At 49.9% G+C, this 23,974-nt stretch overlaps 6 protein-coding genes across 6 annotated transcripts; 4 read left to right on the top strand and 2 right to left on the bottom strand.

Moving 5' to 3' along the window:
• Window positions 1-7,656: 7,656 nt before the first annotated feature.
• Window positions 7,657-8,538, top strand: Z519_12801 (uncharacterized protein; the record flags this gene model as incomplete). The annotated part of the gene is made up of 1 exon (XM_016770506.1): window positions 7,657-8,538. One exon carries the CDS (start codon window positions 7,657-7,659, stop codon window positions 8,536-8,538), a length of 882 nt encoding a protein of 293 aa, XP_016613286.1.
• Window positions 8,539-8,577: 39 nt separating this feature from the next.
• Z519_12800 (arsenical-resistance protein) lies at window positions 8,578-9,836 on the bottom strand (the record flags this gene model as incomplete). Its single annotated transcript, XM_016770505.1, has 3 exons — window positions 8,578-9,321; window positions 9,373-9,515; window positions 9,575-9,836. The coding sequence occupies 3 exons, from the start codon at window positions 9,834-9,836 to the stop codon at window positions 8,578-8,580; spliced, it is 1,149 nt and encodes a 382-aa protein (XP_016613285.1).
• Window positions 9,837-10,753: 917 nt separating this feature from the next.
• Window positions 10,754-13,296, top strand: Z519_12799 (uncharacterized protein; the record flags this gene model as incomplete). Its single annotated transcript, XM_016770504.1, has 2 exons — window positions 10,754-11,028; window positions 11,079-13,296. The coding sequence occupies 2 exons, from the start codon at window positions 10,754-10,756 to the stop codon at window positions 13,294-13,296; spliced, it is 2,493 nt and encodes an 830-aa protein (XP_016613284.1).
• A 524-nt stretch (window positions 13,297-13,820) lies between these two features.
• Z519_12798 (uncharacterized protein) lies at window positions 13,821-15,414 on the bottom strand (the record flags this gene model as incomplete). The annotated part of the gene is made up of 2 exons (XM_016770503.1): window positions 13,821-15,062; window positions 15,121-15,414. 2 exons carry the CDS (start codon window positions 15,412-15,414, stop codon window positions 13,821-13,823), a joined length of 1,536 nt encoding a protein of 511 aa, XP_016613283.1.
• A 415-nt stretch (window positions 15,415-15,829) lies between these two features.
• Z519_12797 (magnesium-dependent phosphatase-1) lies at window positions 15,830-16,567 on the top strand (the record flags this gene model as incomplete). Its single annotated transcript, XM_016770502.1, has 1 exon — window positions 15,830-16,567. The coding sequence occupies one exon, from the start codon at window positions 15,830-15,832 to the stop codon at window positions 16,565-16,567; it is 738 nt and encodes a 245-aa protein (XP_016613282.1).
• Window positions 16,568-17,993: 1,426 nt separating this feature from the next.
• Window positions 17,994-22,973, top strand: Z519_12796 (uncharacterized protein; the record flags this gene model as incomplete). Its single annotated transcript, XM_016770501.1, has 1 exon — window positions 17,994-22,973. One exon carries the CDS (start codon window positions 17,994-17,996, stop codon window positions 22,971-22,973), a length of 4,980 nt encoding a protein of 1,659 aa, XP_016613281.1.
• Between the last annotated feature and the right edge of the window lie 1,001 nt (window positions 22,974-23,974).

The following is a 23,974-nucleotide window of genomic DNA, read 5'->3' as shown; positions in this document are numbered from 1 at the left end:
AATCCATACTGTCGTAGCCTCTCGAGCACAAGTCGCACGTGCCTCGTATGCTCCTCTTCATCCCGGCTGTAGATGAGTATATCGTCCATAAACGCGACGCATATATCGTCTAGTAGCCCTCGTAACGCCTCATTAATATAGGCTTGGAATGATGCTGGAGCATTAGTTAGCCCAAAGGGCATAACATTATACTCAAAGTGCCCATAGCGCGTGCGAAACGCAGTCTTCCAGCGGTCCTCCTCCGCTATAGGTATACGATGATAGGCGTCCCTGAGGTCTAGTTTCGTATACACCTTAGCGCCGCTAAGACGATCAAGGATCTCAGGAATGAGCGGTAGCGGATAACGATTCTTCCTCGTTATCTTATTTAGCGCACGGTAGTCGACACATAGTCGCAGGCTACCATCCTTCTTTGCTGTGAATAGGATCGGAGCGCCCGCTGACGATTCGCTTGCCTTAATCCATCCTTTCGCTAGGCTAGTGTCGATATACTCGCGTAGAACTTGTAGTTCCCTCGCGCTCAATGGGTAAATAGGTCCGTAAGGCACGGTCTCGCCGTCCATAATCGGGATCGAGTGTTTAACCGTCGTCCTTCTCTCAGCGGGGTCTTCGCTAGGCTCGCGAAACATCTCGGCGAAATCACCAAATGCGTCTGGCAGTGGTTCTTCGCCTTCTACCATGCCCGCGAGCGTTACGCAAGCGTCGCGCATGCTAGTGGCCCCTAAGGGAGTTGCCGTCATCATACCGATGGTATTCCCATCGATGGCCGCATCTTTCAGTAGTTCGTGCAGTGATACGCGTATAACTCGCTGGCGTCTGTCACTTTCATAGCTCCACGTACCCGAACCCCAGTCGATGTCAGGGTTGATCTTCGCTAACCATGGGTAGCCTAGGATCGCATCATACCCCTGGATGTCCGTTGCGATGTAGTCATGCGCATGCTTCCTGCATTCGCCTCGCATATCAGTAGCATACGTGTCTAGGCGGTACTGGCCATACACTCTAATGGCGTGCCCGGCTATCGTTCTCACGCGGTACTTAATGGCTGTGGGTTTTACCCCTACTTCTGCGACGAGAAGTTGAGAGATGAAGTTCGCCTGCGCCCCGCTGTCGAGCAGCGTGCGCATCACCTGCGGTCCTTGTGGGGTCTCAATCTGAACCTCTAAGGTGAGTGATCGTGGCGTTCCAAGTTGATCATTCGCGTCTGTGTCTTCGGGTAACCCTAGCGCTGCGGCGACACTAAGCAGGCCAGGACTTAGTTTTTTGACTTATCCTTATCACTAGCCTGCGAAGCGCCTACGCCTTGAGTGCGCTTTAGTTGACGACATTCCGCTTCCTTATGTCCTTGCTTCCCGCAGTTATAGCAGGAGCCAGCGAACTTCTTCCGCTTAGTCATGGAATCTTTCTCTGTCCTCTTCTCTTCTTTCGGCTCTTTGCTCGTGGACGATCTTTCCTGCGAGCTATATGCGGTTCGCTTGCGAGAAGACGAGGAGCCGTCTGAGCCTTTCTTTTCCGAAGCCGGAGTATTCGCCAACTGGAACTCGGCCTTACTTCGTTGTTTGAGTACATCCTCATGTCGCTGAGCTGAAGCTAGGACTTGCTCACGAGAGGTGATCTCTCTATGCTCGTGCATTACTTCTGCACGAATCGCAGGCGACAAGGCGTTGAGTAGCACCCATGCCTTCCGCTCGTCCTCCGTCATTGTCGGGATATCCTCTTCGATGCCTTCAATTCTTTGGAGAAGCTCTCGCACTGGTTGATTTGCGCCTTGCTTGATTGTCGCTAGCTTCGTAAGCGCTTCCCCTTTACGCACCGAAGGGTCTGCGACGATATCCTTTAGATAAGTGATGTAATCCGACCACCGTTCGAAACTAGGTTTATCCCTAGCCCATGCGTTCGCGGCGCGATCCGTTAGAAACGTCGCTGCGTGTCGTATGCGCTGAGCATATTCGTCCTCCGCGACTTCTGGGAGAGCACCAAATTGAAGCTCCCATCCGACGCTGTATTTTTGTAGTTCCGACATAGACTTTCCATTAAAGGACGGAGGTGTCCCTAGCTTAATGGCCTTATTCAATATCGGTCCCTCGTTGTTTCCTAAGCTTCCGCTTGCTGGGCGCTTGCGGGTCGGCAGCGTAGTGCCTGCGACTTCCACATACCGCGTTGGCTCTCTGCCTTCCAGCTCTGTAAGCATAGCTTCGTTTTCTTGTTCAAGGCGATATCGTGCGAGTCTTCGCTGTAATTCTTGATGCCGTCGGTGCACCTGTTCGTCTTCGTCGTCGGGTGTATTAAGAGGGTTGGCTGCGTCTCGCTCGGAAGTCGCATCTATTTCTCGCTGTTCTTCGCGCGAGTTGCTCGGTATGGTCTGGCTCGACGACTGACCCGCGGATATACCCCCCGACCGAGAGCGAGTGGTTATCCTCTCGCCGGTGGACATCCTGCGTGTCTCACGCTTATCGCTTACTCCGACCGACTTGGAGTTCACGCTTTGAGAATGTTAGGGATTTCTTGGCAAGTAGGCAGAATCTAACGATAAGCGTATATGTAAGATATCCCATTAGTATATGATCGATACTGTACACGACTCAAAGCGTGAGAGAGGGAAGAGTGCGCCTTCTATGCGGGGAGTGTGCTAGTAATAAGGATGCACTCCCTGGGTCGTATCTCTTGGCTGGTGGCCTGATTATTCTTCGATGTATCAGGCGTCCGTCCTTCCGATGTTTAGCCGGATCCGTAACACGAGGCTACTAGCCATGGGCATCAACTCGTACGGCGGTGGGTATGGTCTCTTCTCAACGCGCACACTCAACTAGAGGAAGTCCTCTCTGTTGGTAACTTGGTTGCTTATGTTGTCTATGAAAGATAGTCCCCCAGAACTATATAAGAAGAACCATAGTCTAGGGTCGGCGCCCCAGCCAATCATAACTCTGTCCACCACTTCCAACTTCTCCCATTACAGTAGGAAGGCCTCTTCTTAGTCTATAGCCTTCCTTACTTCGCGGGTGATCTATTCCGTCTACGCTACCGTCGCTATAACTCATTTAGTGGCTTCTCGAATTAATTATCTAATTTCTTTCTCCGTGAAGGATTCTTTAGGTCTCTATATTTAGCTCTCCCTAGTGTAATCGAGGTCTAAGTCGTATTTAGAATTAGCTATGTTATATTCGAGTGGCGTCGTATCATCGGAAGAAATCTGAGTTAGTGGTTATCTCTATGGATTTTCTCCTTAGTGCGCGTATACAAAATCTAGGTGTGTGTTGACCTATGGATATTCTCGACTTCGATATATATAAATCCCAAAGATTATTTCTATATCTACCGATAATTCGTCTAGTTCGTACACCGTGTAATTATATTCCGTAATTCGACGTAGATAGTAGGAGTCGGAGTATAGTTTCCTTATTCAATACTTAGTCCGAATATAGATCTTATTAGTAGTAATTTCCGTGATAACCGCTTTCCCTTAATCTATAGAGTCGCCTAGACGTACATATTCTCCTTTAGCTATATTAACTTTTAGGGCTATTTTAGCGACTTTCTCCTACTTCGGTTACTTTTCTGCGGTAGCGATCTACTTCTTCTTCTATTTACATTTCTTTACGTAGTGTCCTAGCTTCCCGTAGCTATAGTAGATAATCTCTTTCTTTTTTCCGGAAGATTCCTTTAGTTTATTCTTCCTAAGGTTATTTCGCCGTTTCTACGCCTAGCTTAGGTTCATAAGTTAGGGTCCATAGTACGATTCACGTCTTTTCTAAGTATTTATCTATTAGGCCTTCGTAGCTTATATCTTTCTAGAGTTATAGAGTTCTTATTATCGATATTCTTTAATATCGTTATCTTCTTTAATAGCGGCAGCAATTTAGTCTTCCAGAATAATCTTTTTAAGGTGTCGTAGTTCCCACTTAATCTTTAGTTTTAGTCCTTCCCTAAAGATCGAAATAGTGATATTATTCTACCATCCTAGAGCTATATTTAGTGTTCTAAATTTTATCGCGTACTCTTAAACTAATTTCGTCTATCGGAAGCTCACTATTTTCTTTTAGGCTTTCTTTTCCTTATTCTTTACTCTAAATATTAGCTTCACCGTTTCCTTAAACTCTATAAACGTTTTGAATAGATTAATAGTTTCGTCTTCTCTATCGTCTCCTTCGTTTTCTATATAATTCTTAATAAAGGGTCTAAGCTATGTCTTAGCGTCTCCTTCGAAATAGCTTCCCATAAAAAGGATCTTCTGTAAGTCGTTCTAGAAGTTAGTGAGGTTCATTAGAATATATATATTTATATAGTGAATAAAGGGTATAAGCTTAGACTCTACGCCGTTAAAGGGCTTAGGTGAGTTGCTAATCTTCCCTTTACTAACTATTAATGATACGTCTCTAGATAAGCTTATCACACTTGTCCCGTACGCCGGTGGTGGTGCGCTGGCCGTAGTTCTTGGGGTGCTTAGTATTAGTCTTAGTGCACTCGAGATTATCGACATCGTGTTATCGTTGAGTGATAGTCGTACAGTACGTTGCGTAAGTTCGTCTATAGATAAGGCGGGTCGGTTCGGTCTACTTATATGGGTTGCCTTCCGCAACGGGGGTAATAGCTAAAGTATTAAGGATCCCTACTAATCCTAACTAAGTTAGGGTTCTCAGCAATAATCCTAGGATAGCATGAGCTGGTTGAGGAAGACACAAGATATAAGTAGGGTTCTCTATTACTAAGAACTATATAGTCCAGTAGATAACATAAGTTAACTACGAAGAGAGTGCAACTATCTAGGGTAGTGAGGGTGTATATATAATGCTTGCGCTCTGTGCGCTCTATGCGCTCTATGCGCTCTGTTAATAGAGCCGGCAGGGCCAACAGAGCCAACAGGGCATATTACATGACCCAGCCTTATTCCTTCGTGGATCCTTCCAGGTGTCCAATAAGCGTAGTGAGTCGGGCCCGTGCGACTCGTAGTCGGTCTTCCGCAAGGCTGTGTCTAACATTATTATGAATTTCTCGCGCTAATGTATCGCAGACTAAATCCAATTTAAAAGTTAATCGTAACGAGTTGAAAATATTAGGAGAGCTTAGAGTTCTTAAAGAATCTATTCTTACGTTATTTATCGATCTTAAGAAGGGTCGCGGATATATATAAATTATTACGGATTTCGGTTAAATATCGGAAGAACGGACGTCTGATACATCGAAGAGTAATTAGGCCACCAGCCAAGAGGCGCGACTTAAGGTCCATATTACTAGTACACTTCCCGCATGAGAGGCGCACCCTTTCTTCTCTTATGCTTTAAGTCGTGTAGAGTATCGACCATATACTATAGGGATATCTTATATATACGCTTATAGTTAGATTCTGCCTACTTACTAAGAAATCCCTAACACGAATATCTAAGACTATTCTACCGATAAATTCTAAAAAGTAGTATAAAAGTAGACGAGTACTTATTATATGAGAGAGTAAAGAAGAGCTTATATTACTAGAAGAGCTCTTAGAATATTTCGATTCTCTTTCGAAGATCTTTAATTAATGTTATTGTAATAAGGCAAGGTGGCTGTGCTGTGCTGAGCTGGTAGAGCGGTGGCAGGGTGAAAAAGTTGTCTAGTCACATGTCAAACCTAAATGGGCTGGCAGCGAAGGGGCTGCAGAACCAGTGACCTGGCTCCCGGATGCCGTCGCGATATTGTGTGTTAGCCCAGGAGTTTCGGTGTGAGCCATGCTGAAAATGGTCGGATTCCAAATTAGAACTTCAGGCTGCTGAGTGGTCCATCCTAGTTCGAGGAGCCGCATTTGACCAAGACAACTGGAATCTAGGCGTGCGCGTCAAGCCTCTTCCCCCTCTCTGTGAATGGTCGCAGAGTGAGAAGAATGTTTTGCGCGGGATTCAGACTTTGGTTTCTGATGGTAAGCATCTGCAAGGATCAATGGAGTTTGGCTCATCAAACTTAGTGTTATCATTGCGGAGAGCTGGTGTTAAAGGGCCCTCAACAGCCAAGTCGGCGAGAATCCGGGCGAGATGCACGCATGTCTGTCACAGAACAGTCTGTTAGGCAAGTTTCGACTGTGCCCCAGCTTGACGAGGACGAAGAGGCCCACAGACACAGTAGAGGTAGAACCCTCGTGATTGTCCGCCTGGCTTTCCTCGGCAGCACCGAAGAACAACTGTAAGGCGTATATCGAGTTGGGAGCATCCGAGACCCAACTATGGAGCGGTGATTAGGGTTCCGGAGCTGATTGTTATGCGCAAGTCGATTTGCGCAAGGGCCATAATGTGCGCAGGGTCGCATCGGGGAGACTCCTCCGAGGTCGATCCTTAGACATTCTTTCTTTGCTTGTCATGCGATCGCTGCAGAGGGCTCGATGAAGGGGCACCGCGATAGGAGACTTTTCGCCAGCACGAAGAGTGAGAAGAGGAGCATTGGCGCCATGCATTGCATAGATGGACCCTTCACCCCTCTACTTCTCTCTTGATGCAACCGCATCGGTGGAGAGATATCCGACGGAGAACAAACAAAGATGCCCTTTTAGATTTTTGGTTCGTAGAAACAGCGTAGTTTGTGTCCCGGTTTGATCGACATGTCACTTGCCGAAACCTCAAGGCCCAAGCATACGCGCTCGAACAGTTCCACAGGGACTTAGGGTTCGAATCGAGAGGGTGGTTCGATCATGTCAGTGGGCGAACAGAGGCGTAGCATAAACATAGAGAAGTTTGTATAAATCTTGAGCATGGGCGAAGTTGAACAATGCCATGTTTTGCCGGCCCATGGGGCCATGGCGGTGGCGCAATCCAGCTTCGAGGGCTCCAGCTGCATCCGCCCTCGCCGGAACTAGATTTGGACTTTGCATACAAGGTACAGTACCTGCTTACTAAGTAGACATTTTTCTCCTTCCTCCTCGCATGTGCCACAATAACAACAGCCTGGTGACTTGGCTCCTCTCCACCATAGCCTGCTGACAACTGGTATTTTCATATTTGCATCTACTTTGAGGTTTTGCCTTTCTGTCATGTTGGCGCCATGCATGCAAAGCGACCTGGTTCTCCAGAAAGTCTGCTACCCGCATCCCACCCCCATCCACCGTACCAGATGCGTGCCCTTTGCAAAGGTATATATGCCACCTGCCTGATCTATCCAAGCTCGCGTCTTAGTGCCCAAAGACCTGGGCGAGAGATCGCATTTCCGCGGTTTCGGGTCGTCAATGAGGTTGATATAGCACATATATGGACCACGTGTGTATATATTGCTAAATACCCCCCCCCTTGTTTAGAGCCCCTCTACCCATCTCGCCTAACCCTCGTTCTGTTACGCTTTGTGGTGCCACTTCCGTCAATCACCGACTCGAGAAAAGCTTTTCTTTCTGCTACCTACCGTACATTTCGTTCCTTGTCAGGCTCAGAGAGCCCGCTCAGCGCCGGCGTCGGTCCCTTACGCGTCCCCCCTTCCAAAGCCACCGCCCAGCAATAGCGCCAGGATCCTTGGCCAATCGTGTTTTTCCTTTTACTCATCAACGACTCTCACTCCCCAGACGTCAAATCCGAACTAAGCTTCTCGCGCTGCTTCTGTCCGCTAAGACTCCAAGGAGCGCTTGTTCTTGGACGATGCGTCTCTGATGCAGTCCACGCCCAGACCAACTCCTCAGCGTGCCGAGTGTTGAATGCTTGCTAGGTTGCCATGGGATCTGAAGCCAGTACAGCGCCTAATGCGTCCAAGTCCAAGCAGGAACGGATCCGCGACAATCAACGACGGAGCCGTGCCCGGCGACAGGAATATCTAGCTGGGCTAGAAAGACGGGTCAAAGAATGCCAGGTAGCCTGTCGCGAGGCCGAGCTGCAGCGGGCAGCGCTCGGTGATTTACAAGTTGAAAATGCTCGTCTGCGAGATCTATTGAATTATGTCGGTATCAGTCCTAACCTCGTCGAGACTTTCGGCCGCCCTGACATGCAATCACTCCCGCATAACGCTGCAGCAGCTGCCCATCGAACTATCAGGCCCAAATATCAGCAGCCCAGCGCATTGGCCACCGGCAACTTGCATACCGCGACCATGACAAAACGGGAATTGAATTCGGAATTATGTTGTCCGCCATACTCTTCCCCGGCATCGCTTGGTCCTCCGATACCTGCTTTGACGACTGATAACCTACAATTCTATGATGGCAATCAGTGTCCACCTTTGGTGGCCACTTCTGACACGCCTACGACGAGTCTGCCGGAGATTGCCTCATTGTCCCCAGTCAGTTCGTACGAGTGGATGCTTGGCCCGGATAGTCAGAATCCTCCAGCGTTCTCTGACGAGAATTTCTGTTGCGATGCTTTTGGGATCCCGCCGAACGGACCACTTTTGCCGTCAGAGAACGCGAACGCCGTGCAATGTCTGATAGCGAAAGGGATGATCGAGCAGTACGACCCCACCCCTGCAGAAATAGACGAAATCGCGGCACGGCTTGCCACGGCCTTCAGCCTGCCAAAAATTCCGGGGTCGGGCTGTCGAGTCGACAGCCGACTTTTGCTTCAAATATTACAGGAGATGGATTCTAGACCGAAATGCGACTGAAATATGATGTTTCAATGGACGGTGGCATCTGTCTCCAGCCTATGCCACCCAATTTTGGCGCCTGCCATACCACTTGACCATGTAGACAAGCGCGAGTAGGACTGGCACCTCGATGAGAGGCCCGACAGTTGCCGCCAGTGCTTGATCACTGTCAACACCATATGTGGCGATGGCGACGGCAATGGCCAACTCGAAATTGTTGCTCGCCGCCGTAAAGCTCTGGGTGCAGGCAAGTCGATATCCAAAACCGAGTCTCCTCGTGACTAGCAGCGTCGAGAGGAATATGACTGCAAAGTACACAATGAGTGGAGCCGCAACCCTCACGACAGATACAATCTGGTGGACCACACGACGACCTTGGGATCCGAATAGGACAATGATGGTAAAGAGCAGGCCTATCAATGACAGTGGACCAATCCATTTCAGGAATCGCTTTTCGTACCAGTCTTTGCCCACGAGGTTGCGAAGGCTAAATCGGGTGACGATGGCAGCGCCCAATGGTATTCCAAGGAAGACACCAACGCTCTTCGCGACGGGAGCATAGTCGACAGTGACGCCATCGGAAGAGTGACTGATAACGTTGATGAAAAGAAGGGCTAGTGGGGCGAAGAGGACCATCTGTAGGAGAGAATTGATAGCAACCAAGATGGCACAGTACTCATTGTCGCCACCAGCCAGACCAGTCCATATCAGAACCATAGCAATGCATCTCGCGATACCGACTAGGATGAGCCCATCGCGGAGGGCGGGTTCGTCCGGCAGGAAAGCCCACGCCAGACCCAGCTTAATTCTGTCAGTATTTGGAATCAGACCGGTCAACAATTCGAGGCTTACCATGACGAGAGGTGCTATTATCCAATTCACAAAGACGCTGAAAGCCACCTGCACCCAGAGGTTTCTTTCGCGAAAGGAGTGATGTAAAGTTTCGAACCTGACCTTGCACAGGATGGGATACATCATGACCAGCAACCCGATCGCTGACTTTACGGTTAGATGTCAATGTCCCATGGATTTCTCTCAGACCGTGCCGGCGTACCTATTGGAATTGAAACGCCGACGAATTCACCTCGCTGGAGCGCAGGGCCAGTGCTGGGGACGAAATTTCCCAGCAGAATCCCGGTAAGCATGGCCAAAAAGATCCACAGCGCAAGGAACTGATCGAGGATGCCGAGGCTCTTGAAGGCAGAGGTGTGAACATCGGACGGTGGTTCGTTACCGGGCTGTTGCTCGACATCTCGGGGCGTGAGAGAGGGGGATAATTCTGGGGCCAGCACGGCCTCTTTGTTTTGGACATCCATCGAAGGAGTAGGTTGAATTAAAGATTAGATGTACTGGGTAACGCGAGCTCTTTGAAGACGACCGCTGCTTGTGAAGAAAACAAGAAATCGGGAGAGAGAAATGGGCTAAGATACACCAGAGATGAATATATGAGTACTTATATATTGACGGCCTCGACACCGACTCGCAGTAGGCAAATCATCCGAAACTTCGCATCAATGTAGAGGTCTTCAGCCAATCAGAACCCCGCCGTGACAAAGTGTGGCATCGATTTTGGTCGAGTTTTTTTTTTTCCGATAGAGGCTTGTAGAGGCCCGCCGCAGGCGTGGGAGAGGCCTTGCTATTGGCGACATGGCAAGGCTCGAGCAACCCACACCGCACGTCCTCGCGCCAAAGCGGGAGGGGTTCACTGACAGAGTTTCCCCGCTAACACCCTCTTCGTCTCACCCCAGCTTCCCGATGTGCAGCATCACTGGCGAGCAAAGAAGATTCGGGGCATGACAGGAACAGGTATAGTGCGAGACGGCGATGGGGGGGGAATTGGCGGCGAAGGTGAGGAATGGAGGAGCATCGAAGGAAGAAGGTCACAAGCATCTCTGGTGTCTTTGCTGACAGTGATCAGATGCCGTCATTGTTATTGCGTGATCGGAGAATCTCGACAGAAAGCTGGTGGTTGGGATGGTTTTGTGTGGTGGTGACTTATGTTGCAGGTGCAGGCGCAGGCGGAGGCAGATTGGTCGGCTGACCATCGTCGCAGCTTCTGCTCATCCTCCTTCCTTCCACCTCTTGCACCTTTCCAATTCCCCGGATTTTCTCTCTCCTCCTTGTGTGTATCGGTATTGTGTTTGTATGTGTGTGTGGCTCTCTCCCTCTCACACTCTCATGCCTTCTGTCCTTGAGTTGAGCTTCTGACCGAGTCCATCCTTTGCTTCCCGTCATGCGGCTGGTTTCCGCATTGGCGGTCCTGGCCGTCGCATTGCCCTTCCATGTCGAGTGCTCACGTCTGACTCCCCCGGTGCTGCCTCTGATCGTGCGCAACCCTTATCTCAGCACCTGGCTGGCTAACGCAAGAGATGTACCATGGGAGAAATGGCCTATGTTTTGGACCGGTCAAGAAATTGGCTTCTCTATCCTCGCCAGTGTCCCACAGAAAAGGACCGCATATCCTCTGCTGGGAAGACCCCACGACTCGCTCAGGAAAGACGATGACAAGTAAATATTTTAGCTTTCTGTTTGGTGGTTCGAAACTGATCTCTTTGCAGCTATACTATCTCCTCGCCACTCTATCGTGGTGCTGTGTATGATGCCTCGACTACGAATCTGTCCTACACCCTACCGCTTCCTACACTCTACCCCGAATCTAGCCAAATTGATATCACCATCTCCTTTTTGTCTCCTATAACTCCCACATCGACTGTCAGACAATCTATCCCTGCGAGCTATGTCACTGTTTACGTTTCGGGCAATGTCCCTGTGGATATCTATATTGACCTCAACGGTCAATGGGTCAGCGGTGACCGGGGAAGCAAGATAGTCTGGGGCCTTGATCATACAGCTCTGGAGGGTATGTCTCACGGTTTCAAGACCTGGAAGGTCCAGAGGGCAGTGGAACAGCTCTTCACCGAATTTCAAGATCGTGCTGAATGGGGTACGCTTTATTTCTCTGCACCCTCTGACGTGCGACATGAGGCCGGTGTCTCGGCTCAGTTGAGGCAACAATTTGCCCGGCACGGGAATTTGCAAGACAAGATCGACCACGACTTCCGGCCTATCATGGACGAGGAACCTGTCTTCGCATTCTCCAAGTCTTTTGACCTCAACAGCACCCAATCCGCAGACCAGAGCATCACATTTACGATTGCCCACGTTCAAGATCCCGTTGTCCAGTTTGCCGCGGCGCGAGGGCTTACTTACATGCGCCCCTTGTGGGAATCCTACTTCCCAACTGTCCAAGAATTGCTCACCTTCCACTACCTCGATTTTGACCATGCAAGCCTATTAGCGGCCAACTACTCGGCGCAGTTGGCCATTGACGCATTCCGGTCCGGTGCCGAGGACTACGTCGACATCGTTGCTCTTTCGGCTCGTCAGGTCCTGGGAGCCACCAGCTTCTCAGGCACACCAGATGATCCGATCCTCTTCTTAAAAGAAATCTCTTCCAACGGAAATTTCCAAACCATTGACGTTATATTCCCCGCCTTTCCGTTCTTTCTGTACACGAATGCGCGATGGCTGGGCTATCTGCTCGAACCGCTAATTGAGCACATGCTGAGTGGACAATATCCGAATAAATATGCAATGCATGACCTTGGTTTTCATTTCCCAAATGCCACTGGCCACCCGCTCGGACAAGATGAGTACATGCCAGTAGAGGAGTGTGGAAACATCCTCATCATGGGACTGGCATTAGCTAATGCTTTGAAGAATGATGCGGGCTGGACTGCTTCCGCCACGTGGCAGCCGATGGGTGGTGTCCCCAGCCCGATCCCCTCGTCTGATAGCCTTGCGCCTTTGTCGGTAGGTAAGGAAGGTGGCATTCTATACATTGATGACACTTGGGTGGGTCGACCTGAGAGTGTGAAGCGCGCCCAAAAGTGGGTGCGCAGAAGCTATCGGTTGTGGAAACAGTGGACAAGTTACCTGGTTGAGTTTTCTCTGCTACCTCACAATCAGCTATCAACCGACGACTTTGCTGGCTGGCTGGCCTTGCAGACAAACCTGGCTCTAAAAGGCATTATTGGCATCAAAGCCATGGCTGGGCTCGCAGACCTCACGGATAATTACGAAGATGCCAAAGTGTTTAACAATATCTCTAAAGTCTATATTGAAAAGTGGGAAGAATATGGTATTTCTCGAGATAAGACACATGCTAAGGTCGCCTACAACTGGTATGGCTCCTGGACTACCACGTACAATCTGTACGCGGACAGTTTGCTCTGTTTCCACTTGGGTTCAGACAATTCGTCGACAACAAAGACCTCCATTGCCGGGCGTTATGAATATCAGAAACCCCTCAAAAACCACATTCCCGGGGACAAAGATGGATTCGTGCCGAAACACATATATCAGATGCAGAGCGATTGGTACTATGCCGTACGTCAGAAATACGGTTTGCCTCTCGACTCGCGACATCTATATACTAAGACGGACTGGGAATTTTTTGCGATGGCTGTCGCGGCCCCGAAAGTCCGCGCCAATATCTTGCAATCCGTCGCGCAATGGGTGAATGAGACAGTGACAGATCGACCGTTTACCGACCTACACATGACAGAAGGGAGAGGAGAATTTCCCGGACCAAATTTTTTCGCGAGGCCCGTTGTTGGAGGACATTTCGCATTTTTGACACTGGGACAAGCGTGTAACGGTCGGGCTATGGAGGGACTGAAGTACCTCAATGACGATGTCACGAAAAAGATGGATGTCCAAAGTATATTGGATGCAGAAAGAGCTGAGGCTAAATGGCACTCACCGGAGCTCTAAGTCAATGGCAATGACACATGATAGTTTTGGGAAGAAATCTGAATGGACGCCTTACGTCCGTTCAAATCGAACATGACGGAAGATGGAATTCTATCCCCCGAGACGAGTTTCCTGTTCCTCAGGTTGCTTTTCTCTTGCATCCGAGCCCTGCAACTTTTCCCTCGAGGACGATCGCGGGACACGGATGAAAGCTATCTTGCAAAGGGGCAGCAGACACTTGGTATTCTGAATCACGCGACTGATATTACGTCCACATCCTTTTGATTCTCCCTCTCTCCCCTTCCTCCCACCAAAACATTCTACTAAACCGCCTCGCGTTTGGGGAGCGGAGAACTGAGATATTATTAGGTAGTTGAGACTTTTGGGCGATTCAGAGGGAATGGTGATGGATATAACAGTCAATAATGTACAGTTGAATAGATGCCCAACCTGAGCTGCACTAGGCTGGGATGCCCCTTTTCTGCTCTACCGGCGAGCCTCTGAGAGAGACGTACGCACTCCCAATCGGCCTTTCCCTTACCACTTTATTTGCCGCTCACAGCCAACATCTCCTTAACACTCCCAAGCTTCTCTCGCGGCTTCCCCTTTTGCTTCCCGATCTTCTTCTCCACTTGGTCGATTTTCTCCCAGCTGTCCCAATGGATCGGTCTGAGTGGCAAGCTATAACTAACAGCCTCGGCCTGGACGCCCTTCCAACCATCTTGACTCCCAGCAGAGCCTACAAGGTGTTGCGCCCTCCTCTTCCAGTCCTCCACGATCGCTTCTGCAGTTTGGAAAGCATCGGCCATGGTACTGGCGATCACACCCGTTGGACCACGCTTCACCCAGCCAGAACAGTAGATGCTCGCTTCGTGTCCCGATGCTTCGTTGTTCTCCAGAGGCACGACTCGTCCAAATCCATCATGCCGAATCGTTCCTTTCCGCTCGTCGAATTCGACGCCTAATTCTGCCATTCCAGGGATCGCCTCGGCTTTGTATCCAATTGATCGGAACAGTGTCGATGTGGGTATTAGCTGTGTTTCATTCGTAGTGCCGATTTTAGATTCTGGATCCGCCGGGTTCTCGAGTTTCGTTTTTGAGAACACCACCCCTTCCAGTTTCTCGGGGTTTGAATCAGACCATTTCAGTGACTTTGGGGCAAGTAGAAAGTCCAAAGACCACGATTTTGTCGCATTTTCCCTCAACGGACTACCCTTCTTCAAAAGTTCCATTAGGCGCCTTTTTGGGCGGGGCAACTTTGACAGGTCGGGGGGGAAGAGTTCGTCTGGTATAGACCTAAAGTTCACATCTTCGAGGTGTAAAAGCTCCCGCACTTCCTTGATTGTGAATGCAGCCTGCATAGGACCTCGTCGACCCACCACATGAACATGCTTGATATTGCTAGCGGAAAGCGCATCCAAAGCATATTCAGTGATATCGGTCTGCCTCAGCACATCAACGCTGCTCAGCAGTGTTCTGGCCACATCCAATGCCACATTTCCTTGCCCAACAATCACGGCGGTGTCTCCGGCCGTTAAATTAGGGCCAAGTTCTCGGTATTCGGGAAGACCATTATACCAGCCCACAAAAGCGCGAGCGGAGTAGATGTGAGGCTTGTCTTCCCCTTCCAGCCCGATTTTGCGGTCTTTGGATGCGCCGTACGCAAAGACAATTGCGTCGTAGTGTCTAGCGAGAAGCGGCAGCGGGAGATCGTGGCCAAGATTGACGTTTCCGATGAAGGTAAAGTCAGGGGATTCAGCGATAGCTTGAAAGGTCTCTTGGACATTCTAGAAGACATGTCAGAGCACCATTTCGTGGGGCGAGGAGGGAAAGTATGACCTTTACCTCTGGATGATCTGGAGCGACTCCGAACCTGACGAGTCCAAAAGGGACAGGAAGTTGTTCGTACATGTCTATCCTCGTTCCCCGGATGTCTCGCAACAGCTTCTGGGCCGTGTAGAAGCCGGCAGGCCCAGAGCCAACGATGGCCACGGTAGGAGCAGGTCCATTGCCATTGTGTCCCGCAGCTGCATCACTGTTGAAGTTCCTTTGAACAGAAAAGTTGAGTGTGAGGCGGCAGACTTGACAGGCCGCAATTCTTGCGCGGAATGGAAGGCGCAGGCATTGGTTGATCAGCATGGCCAGTGTAAGGGAAGGCTCGCCATCGTCCCCGGACTTCGACCAGAAGAAGATCTTTAGAGGAAGAGACAGGAGTTGCAGTCACAATTGCAGATGATGGAGCATGGGGCTCTCGGGACGGAAGCAAGGATTTGTTGTCGATAAAGCTACGGCCGAGACTAGCCCGATTTGCCCGGCCAAGTCGAGATCTCAATGCTCTCAGGCACCAGGCTGCCTCTCAGCCTTGTCGCAGTCCCCCACCACGATTGCGTTGCCACCGCAAAGGCCGACAATTGAAGTATCGATTCTCTTGTCCTCGAAGCTGGCTTTTCCTTCCTCTCCATTTCTACGCCCTCTTCCTCTGGCCATTTATCTCTCTCTTCTCTTCGTTCTTCCCATCCACATCCCCCGGTCTCCTCCCACACCAGTCCTCAAAATGCCGAAATCGCGCTCATCCCAGCGTCCCGTATCCAACCCATCCTCGATCCCCTCAACATTCACGGACTCACTTCCTCTCCCTACGATAATAGTCTTTGACCTAGACTACACGCTCTGGCCCTTCTGGGTGGACACACACGTTTCTGCTCCTGTTAAACCGCAGGCCTCAACCCCTGGAACGATAAATACTCATATGATTGACCGCTGGGGAGAGGCATTTTCATTCTACTCCGAAGTACCTCACATACTGGCCGCGGCGCGGGAAAAAGGCATTGTTATGAGCTTGGCGAGTAGAACTCACGCGCCAGACCTGGCAAGGGATATGTTGAAAGGCCTCCACGTCCCTGCTCCAACACAGGATGAATCCAAGGAGACGCGAGAAAGCAAGCCGTCAAGGGCGATCGACCTATTTACCCACCCACAAATATACCCGGGATCGAAAACAACACACTTCCGTCGTCTTCAAACGCAACTCTCAAAATCACCGCCATCATCTGGTGTCGGTGGACATGGTCATGGCCCAGGAGGACGAACGATACCGTTCGACGAAATGCTCTTCTTTGACGATGAAGGAAGGAATCGGAATGTGGAAATAGAACTGGGGGTTACCTTTTATTTGGTGCCAGACGGAGTCGACAAGGAAGAGGTGGATCGAGGAGTCTGGGAATGGAGGAGAAGGAGAGGAATTACACCGAATGACTCGAGGAACGGGGATCTGGTGGAGTTAGAAGGCTGAATTCTTTGGGTTCGGCTTCCAGATTTCTTTCTGCTGCTTTGTTCGTCGCGCCGTGAGAAGATTGCTTTTCATGATGTGGATTCGTGGACGACAGACTCAAGCGCGGCTTTTCATTTGCACAGCGACTGCGCTTTTGTGAGGTAGATGCTTTGATGTGCCTGAGAAGACCAGGCGCTCACTGTATGAATATACGGGCCAAGATAGAGGTATAGAAGTGTCTCAATAAGGCAAGAGCAACATGGTATTGCCACATTTATGGCAACAATCTCCGTCTCAAACTCCCAATTGAAATTGACTACACATCAAGTAGCCAACTCGTCTTCCTCGCCTTTGACCATCCTTAAGCACCTGCGTGAGTAGAGCCATGAGTCCTGATGGCGACCCACAACTTGACCTCTGGTGTTACCTCATGCTGCTCGTGTCAGATTTGGCGGTTTCCATAGTTCGGGAAGACCCGGTTTCGGCCAACCCCTGTTAACAGGATCTCAGCCTCAGGACGTTCCGCTGCTATGTGGCGTTCTTAGAGATTCCTTCACCTATTTGTCGCCAAGTCCTACTGTGAGATAGCCTTGTTGTTCCTACTGGGGTTTGACATTGTTCCTAGGTTCAGCATGATTAGTTATTTTCTCGGGCTTTTCGAGGTGCATCTTAATAACTAGACAGGAATAGCCCGTGCGATCAAAAGCAACACCATCACGCCTATATCAATTGGATGAGAACCATGTTGGAGGTACGGCATCCATCCGCTCGCTATGCAGCACAGCAGCTCGAAGAGGATGCAGCACTGGGACTCTCGGCTGCACTATGGAGGGTCGTTGTTCGGCGGCTTCTCGATGGAACTACTAGGCTGACCGGTAACGCTCCGCCTGTTGCAGCTGCCGAATGATCAGGGGCTTTTTACGGGGCTCGTGGGCTGAAACGGCCCCCAAACCAGGAGGCGAGCAAACACTTTCTAAAGCTGAAGAGCTACTGGTTAGCTGCCTCGAACACTCTCCTAGAAACCACACCACGCGCCGGATGCTGCCTAGTCTTCATGCCAGTCCTTCGAAATATGCACGAAAACAACTTAAGGCAACCGATCTACGAGAGCATGAGCGTCAAGGGTAAGATGGCATTCCTTTGGGACGTTCACGGCATTCAATTAGCCCACGGTTCAGCTTGCTCGGTATAAGAAGACATTTAAAGGCTTTCCAAAACATCAGTCTGCTTTCAACTGCTTTTCAATTACTAATCCCTGCCAGGTAGTCTTTTTCGGGTGTGCAGCATGAATTTTTTGAAAGTCAGCCTGACGACAACGCAGACCTGGTGCTGACCGAACCTTGTGACCAGTTTTCAAGGCTCCCATAATCACCAATTCTCGCTATATACCGCTCGACGACAGTCTGATTGAGCACATAATTACAAGTCAGTATACGTATCAGTCACAATGAGCAATTACGACAAGAACAGAGATGAAGCATTCGAAAAGGAGGCCTGGAATGCCGCACGAGCAGTATTTTCAGGAAATCATGATCCATCCAACTTCCAGCCATTTCTCAAAGACTATACCACACCCGAATCAGCTCGGAGTTCGGTCGTCCAGGCGCAAAAAGAAGCCAACTCCGAGTATAATGGTAAACTTGGTGCCATTCTTGACAAGGTCGACCAGTTTATGAAAGTGGGAGATCTCGCCATCAAGTCAGCCCCTGAAAGTGTCGGCCTTGCCTGGACCGGTATCAGACTCTGCCTTCATTCAGTCCAAGATGACTTTGCAACCTTCAGCCTCTTCTCCGGAGCGTGCGCAGATATCTTAGGAATCCTCATATCTTGTCGAGTTTATGGCCGCTTGTATGCAACCCGGGACCGTCCTCCTGAATTTACCGAGCTTCATGAAAAGGTGTTGAGTTACATTCAGGATACATACGTGAACATCATCGAGTTCTCATATCAAATGTGGAAATATGCTCGATCCAACACCGGCGTGCGTGTCATCAAGGGGTTGTTCCGTAGCGCCCAAGGAAAGTTCCAGCCCAAGATAAAAGCCATCAAAGACAACGAAGCCCAGATGAATAAATATGCCTCCCAGGCAAACCAACAAGTCTCGCAGTATTATCAGAAGAAAGGCCTGGACAACGACGCAACAATGATGAAAGGCTTATCGGAACAAATGGAAATGCTACAAGCATTGCAAGAGGAGGCCGCCAAGCAGAACAAGTTGATGGAGGAATTGATGAAGAGAGACGAACTTCACAGAGGAGACCAACGTATGACTGCAGCCGAGATCACCCATGCCAATTGGGAAAAGCAAAAGAAGGAACTGCCATCCCTCGAGGACAATCAACAAGTGCTAGATTCTAAACTAGCTGCTCGCAAAGAAGGAACTTGTGGCTGGATTCTGGAAAACAGTAAATTTCAAGACTTTGTCAACGCTGAAGGTGGTAACGTTACCTGGCTGGTCGGCACTGGTGGATCTGGAAAGTCTTTCCTCATGTCTGCTGCCATCGAAGACCTCAAAAACAAGGCCCACAAACACGACTCTCTCGTCCACTACTTTTTCATATCGAGGGGCTCTCAAGCCACCACCCAGGCTGATCAAATCGAGCGCCATCTTCTTGCACAACTCTACCGTGAGGCGGCCCAATCGTTGGATGTCCTGGATAAGTGTAATAAGGCTGTTTCGGATTATATCGAACACCAAAAGAAGAGCACTACCTCCAAAACCACTACCAAGAAAGCGACAGAGGGTCAAGCTGGATTTGAACAAACCTACATCGCCCTGGCCAAGCTCATCAATAAGCGAATCTACCTCATGATAGACGCTGTGGACGAGTGTGCCGACAGAGAGACACAAGAATTCATCCAGACAATCAAGAACTTCGCCGGTACACCGGGCTTGAAGGTGAATATCTACTGTAGCAGCAGAGACGAACCTGATATAGCAGCTGTGCTTGAGGGTTGTCCAAGAATCAGTGTGGAGGAGAATAATTCAAAAGATATCGCCGAGCATGTCCAAGCCGAGATGGCCAAATTACCTGGGTTCACTCCAGCAGAGCGTGAAGAGGCTTGTCGAGAAATCATCCAAAAGGCCGGATGCTACTTCCGTTACGTCGAGCTGGCAATGGACTTTATGCGGAGACCGTGGCGGAGGCCTTTATCAGCACATCTTGAGTCCTTACCTTCAGGTGTTGATAACATTTATGCTCAACGTCTAAATCAGACTAACCCTGCGTACTACGATCTGCTCACCCACTGCCTGACCTGGACTACTCTTGCCGGAGAGGAATTGACTGTTCAGGAACTCATCGATGGATATAAGGGTAGTTTTTTGGACGAGGAAGGTAACTTAGAAGACAACCACGACGAGGAGAACGTGGATCCGGAACTCTACGAAGAGCAAATCAGACAGGCTGGAAGTGGCTTCCTTCGGGTAAATGCTGACCATACGGTCAGCCTAGTTCACAACACTGTGCGAGACTTTTTCCTGCAACCACAAAGCGTCGCTGACGACAGCACAAACTCGGTGGGTGAGACTGAATGCCAATGTGCTAGGTGCCAAAGAGAGTTGAAACGCAGCAGAAAATTTGTGGTTTCAGAAAGAGAAGGCCATATGCAAATCACCACCACAATCCTTCAACATCTGCTATCTCCGTCATTTCAGCGCAAATACTACGCTAAGCGCAGGGACGAATTGGACGGAGAGGAAAATGATCAGGCGAAATTGGATGGAGAGAACCCGACCGATGACGTTCAAACTGAAAACGATGCACCACCAGCGGAAGCCTCACACGAACAGATTGAGAGCAGCGGTGTTCAAGTGCAGGATGAAAACATTAACGAGCTAACGACCGAGAATATCGATGGTGTGCAACAAACATCGAAACAAGACAACGAGGAAGCAACACAAGCACTGTCCGTTGTCAATGGCGAATCGTTGACTAATGGCGTTTCGGACGACCAAAATCCAAAGTCTGCCGAAAGCAACGATGATTCTAACCAAGCACAAGAAAAGGATGGTCCAGCGAGTGAGAAAGCAGGTCAAAGCAGCAACGATGCTCTTGCGACGGCGGAAGCAAAGGACGACCAGTCTGTAGTAGACAGTGATGAGAATGTGGACTTGACAGAACAGGATCGAGCTCGGCTTTGGGACATTCAGGCAGACCAAGATACCTCCTACCAGGCTCGGTACGAAATTTCAAGACTGAGGTGGCATTTGACACAGCTGGAAGATATCTATCCCGCCAAGGAGAGGTCTGGCGAACAATGGAGTCGATTGCGTGAACTCCTCGAAAGATTTCTTGATCCAGAATCTGAGGCGTGGAAAGGATGGATCCGATCGTTGTCCGCCGCGAAACTGACGATCGACTCCATCGAGATGTACGATGACACCGAAGAATTACATCCTCTAGTTTTCGCCGCATGCTGTGGCTTGACCAGCTTGGCGCAAATACTTTTGGCCCGACCCAACGCCTCAAAGTTTGTCAACCTAAAGGTGCCGGAAGGGATGAGCGTTCTATGCTTTGCGGTAATTTTTCAGTTGACCACAGAAAAAAGTATGGATGCGTTCTTTCAGGTCATGTTAGATGCCGGCGCTGACCCAAACATCGACAACCATTGGGATGACGAGTTACTGGGAAGGACTTTTCACTTTCTCCTCGGGTGTCGGGCGGTCACCTTGGCACAGCTCGAGATGTTCCTCGCGCACAATGCTCAGATTAATACCCTCGACGAAACTGGCAATGCTGCCTTGCATTTCTTCGCTGCGGGAGATGCTGATCTTGAGATAGGGGTGGCACTGGTTGAGGCTGGTGCAGATATTCACCTCCGCAATGCGAGAGGGGAGACTGCGATGCATTTTCTCGCCCGACGGGATGTTTGCCGCGTTGATATTATGAAGTATTTCATTGAGAGAGGCGCTGAGATCGATGCAGAAGACGATGCATCGGAAAGACCACTGTACGAAGCTGCCCAGGCAGGACATTCTGAGGGAGTCAAATTGCTACTTGAACACGGTGCCGACATTGAGGATCCGGGCGACGGCGGCGAAACAGCACTCTTTGTTGCTGCAACGGCTGGCAAAACGGAAGTTGTGAAGGTCCTTCTTGAGCAAGGAGCGGATTCTCTCAAACGAAATCACCTGGGAGCAACCCCATTCGGAATGGCTTGCAAATATGGCGACACCGAGTCTGCTCTCCTCCTTGGGAGAGTCATGGTAGAGAAAGGAGAGACTGAGCCTCTCAACTGGCAAAATACTTGGGGAAAGACCCCGCTGATGCGAGCTGCGTCTCGAGGACTTTCGAGCGTGATTGACTTCATCCTTGACCATGTCGACGCACGGGCTGCTCTTGTGACTGTGTCCAAGAAGGGCTGGTCGCCTTTGCACTATGCAGCACTGAGGGCCCGTCCCGATGCGATAATGACCTTGCTGAAACGTGGAGCAGATAGTCAATGCAAGGATATGCAGGGCAAAACACCGCTGCAGCTGTGTTACTCGAAGATCTGGACAAAACCTGACGAGGACCGCGAAAAAGCGATATCTGCATTGATTGACCACGATCAGCAGGCAGCCATCGCGGAGATCGAGCTGCTTCATACGCTGGCCATCAATGATTGCCCCAAGCTTGTGGCAAAACTCCTGGAATATGGCGCCAATCCTTACGCCACGGACGAACATGGCTGGAACGTACTCCAACTGGCGGAGCAGTATGACAGACCAGATGTCGTTGAAGTGATCAAAAACTCCAAGCTCAAGGCTGGTATCCGGCCTTCTAAGTTTGTAGGGAGCTTTTCAGATGTGCTCATCTGTTCTCCTTCAGGTCTGGAGGTTGAGCTGCTGGAACGCGGCGAGCTCGTGCCATTGTGGATGGATGCGAGTGATACGTGTTACTCAACAGATCAAGCCTTGATCACCGACCATCCCATACCGGCATCCTCTGAACGTTACTACTTCGAAATGTCGATTGCGGATCGCGAGGTCAAGCTTGACGATCCCATCTTTGTGATGGGAATTACTCAAAAGCCCACTGGATCCACGAAGCACTGGTTCCCGGGTTGGCCAAAACCCGGTACTTCGAGCTGGGCTTACCACGGCGACGACGGAAAGATATGGTGTGTCGCAGACCCTCCTAAAATCAAGGATCTGGGATCGGCGAGAAAGTTCGGGTATGGTGACACAGTCGGGTGTGGGGTCGACGTGAAGAAGCGGACGGTCTTTTGGACATTGAATGGAGAGAGGTTGATGGAGGCCGGGTTCCAGAACGTGCGTGGCCAGATCTATCCGGTCATCGTCGTCAGCCAAATTGGCAAGGTCAAGGTCAATTTAGGTCTGAACTTGAAGGACGAGCCTTTCCTGTGGGCACCGGGGATCAACTGCGATTTTGACCGAGACATTCCTTCCCCAAGTTTGAAAAGGATGAAATCAGAGCATTGATGGGTCGGGAGACCGGTTTAGAAGGTTGTATACTAGGTAGAAGAGATAATGATTGGAATATATCTACCATGATAACATCTCGTATTCTTTGGGCTATGAACATAAATCAAACGGGTATAGTGGAGCCTGGAAGGTCAGCTATGGTGTTTAAGGGGAGAAGAAATCCAGGAAACAAGGCTGAGTCGTTCCTAGTTAGGCAAGTGAGCAGCCTCAATACTTGGAGATATACAAGTGGGTTTGGGGTCGAGATATGCAGAATGTATGGCACACTGATCAGATCCGTCGAAGCCGACTGCCCTGATGACAGATTTAGTGGCAAATATGAGCAGAGAAGTGTCTCTTGATAGCAAAGTCTTGGTGCCTGACTGTGACTATCATTCTAGCCCTCAGCCGTAACATGCCACGACTAGTTAACTGGGCTAGACTGCTTCTGGGAGCCGTTCATCCACCCTGAAGACTTGTCATGATTTAAGTGGTGATAGCCCCGGCTGGCAAAAGTTCTGCATTCTCGTCGCCAGCCTCATTTTGATAACATCGTCGCTTGTATTCTGCACGAACTACTGCACGGTTTACCCCCGCTCTTTGCCTGGGGGCTACGAGTGCCCTTGATTGGTAGCTGCAGCTCGTTGTGATGAACAAGCTTCCCGTGCCAGTTGCAGGGGTGGTTGGGGTTACTGTACAAATTATGTACGGGCCGTTCCAGGTTTTACGGTGCAAGGTCTAGTTTCTCTTGGGGGCTTTTTATTTTCTGGGTTCTCGGGCGCAAGTCATAGTCTGGCAAAAACTACTGGCTCAATCAAATGCTGCCGAAATTTGGGGGTTTGAATTCATTCAGCTTGTGCCCTTCGAAGTCCCATGAGATAGCAATTACCGGTTGCATCGTAGGATTTGGGAGAATATGTTAATTCACAGCAGACAACGTGGAGTGATGGCCAAATTTAGAACTAGTATCGTTTCTGCCGTTGAGATAGAAATGCTGTTAGGCTGAGAATTGGTAAAAG

This window comes from Cladophialophora bantiana, assembly GCF_000835475.1.
Source record: "Cladophialophora bantiana CBS 173.52 unplaced genomic scaffold supercont1.36, whole genome shotgun sequence".
NCBI lineage: Eukaryota > Fungi > Ascomycota > Eurotiomycetes > Chaetothyriales > Herpotrichiellaceae > Cladophialophora > Cladophialophora bantiana.
This window is presented reverse-complemented; position numbering and strand designations above follow the sequence as displayed.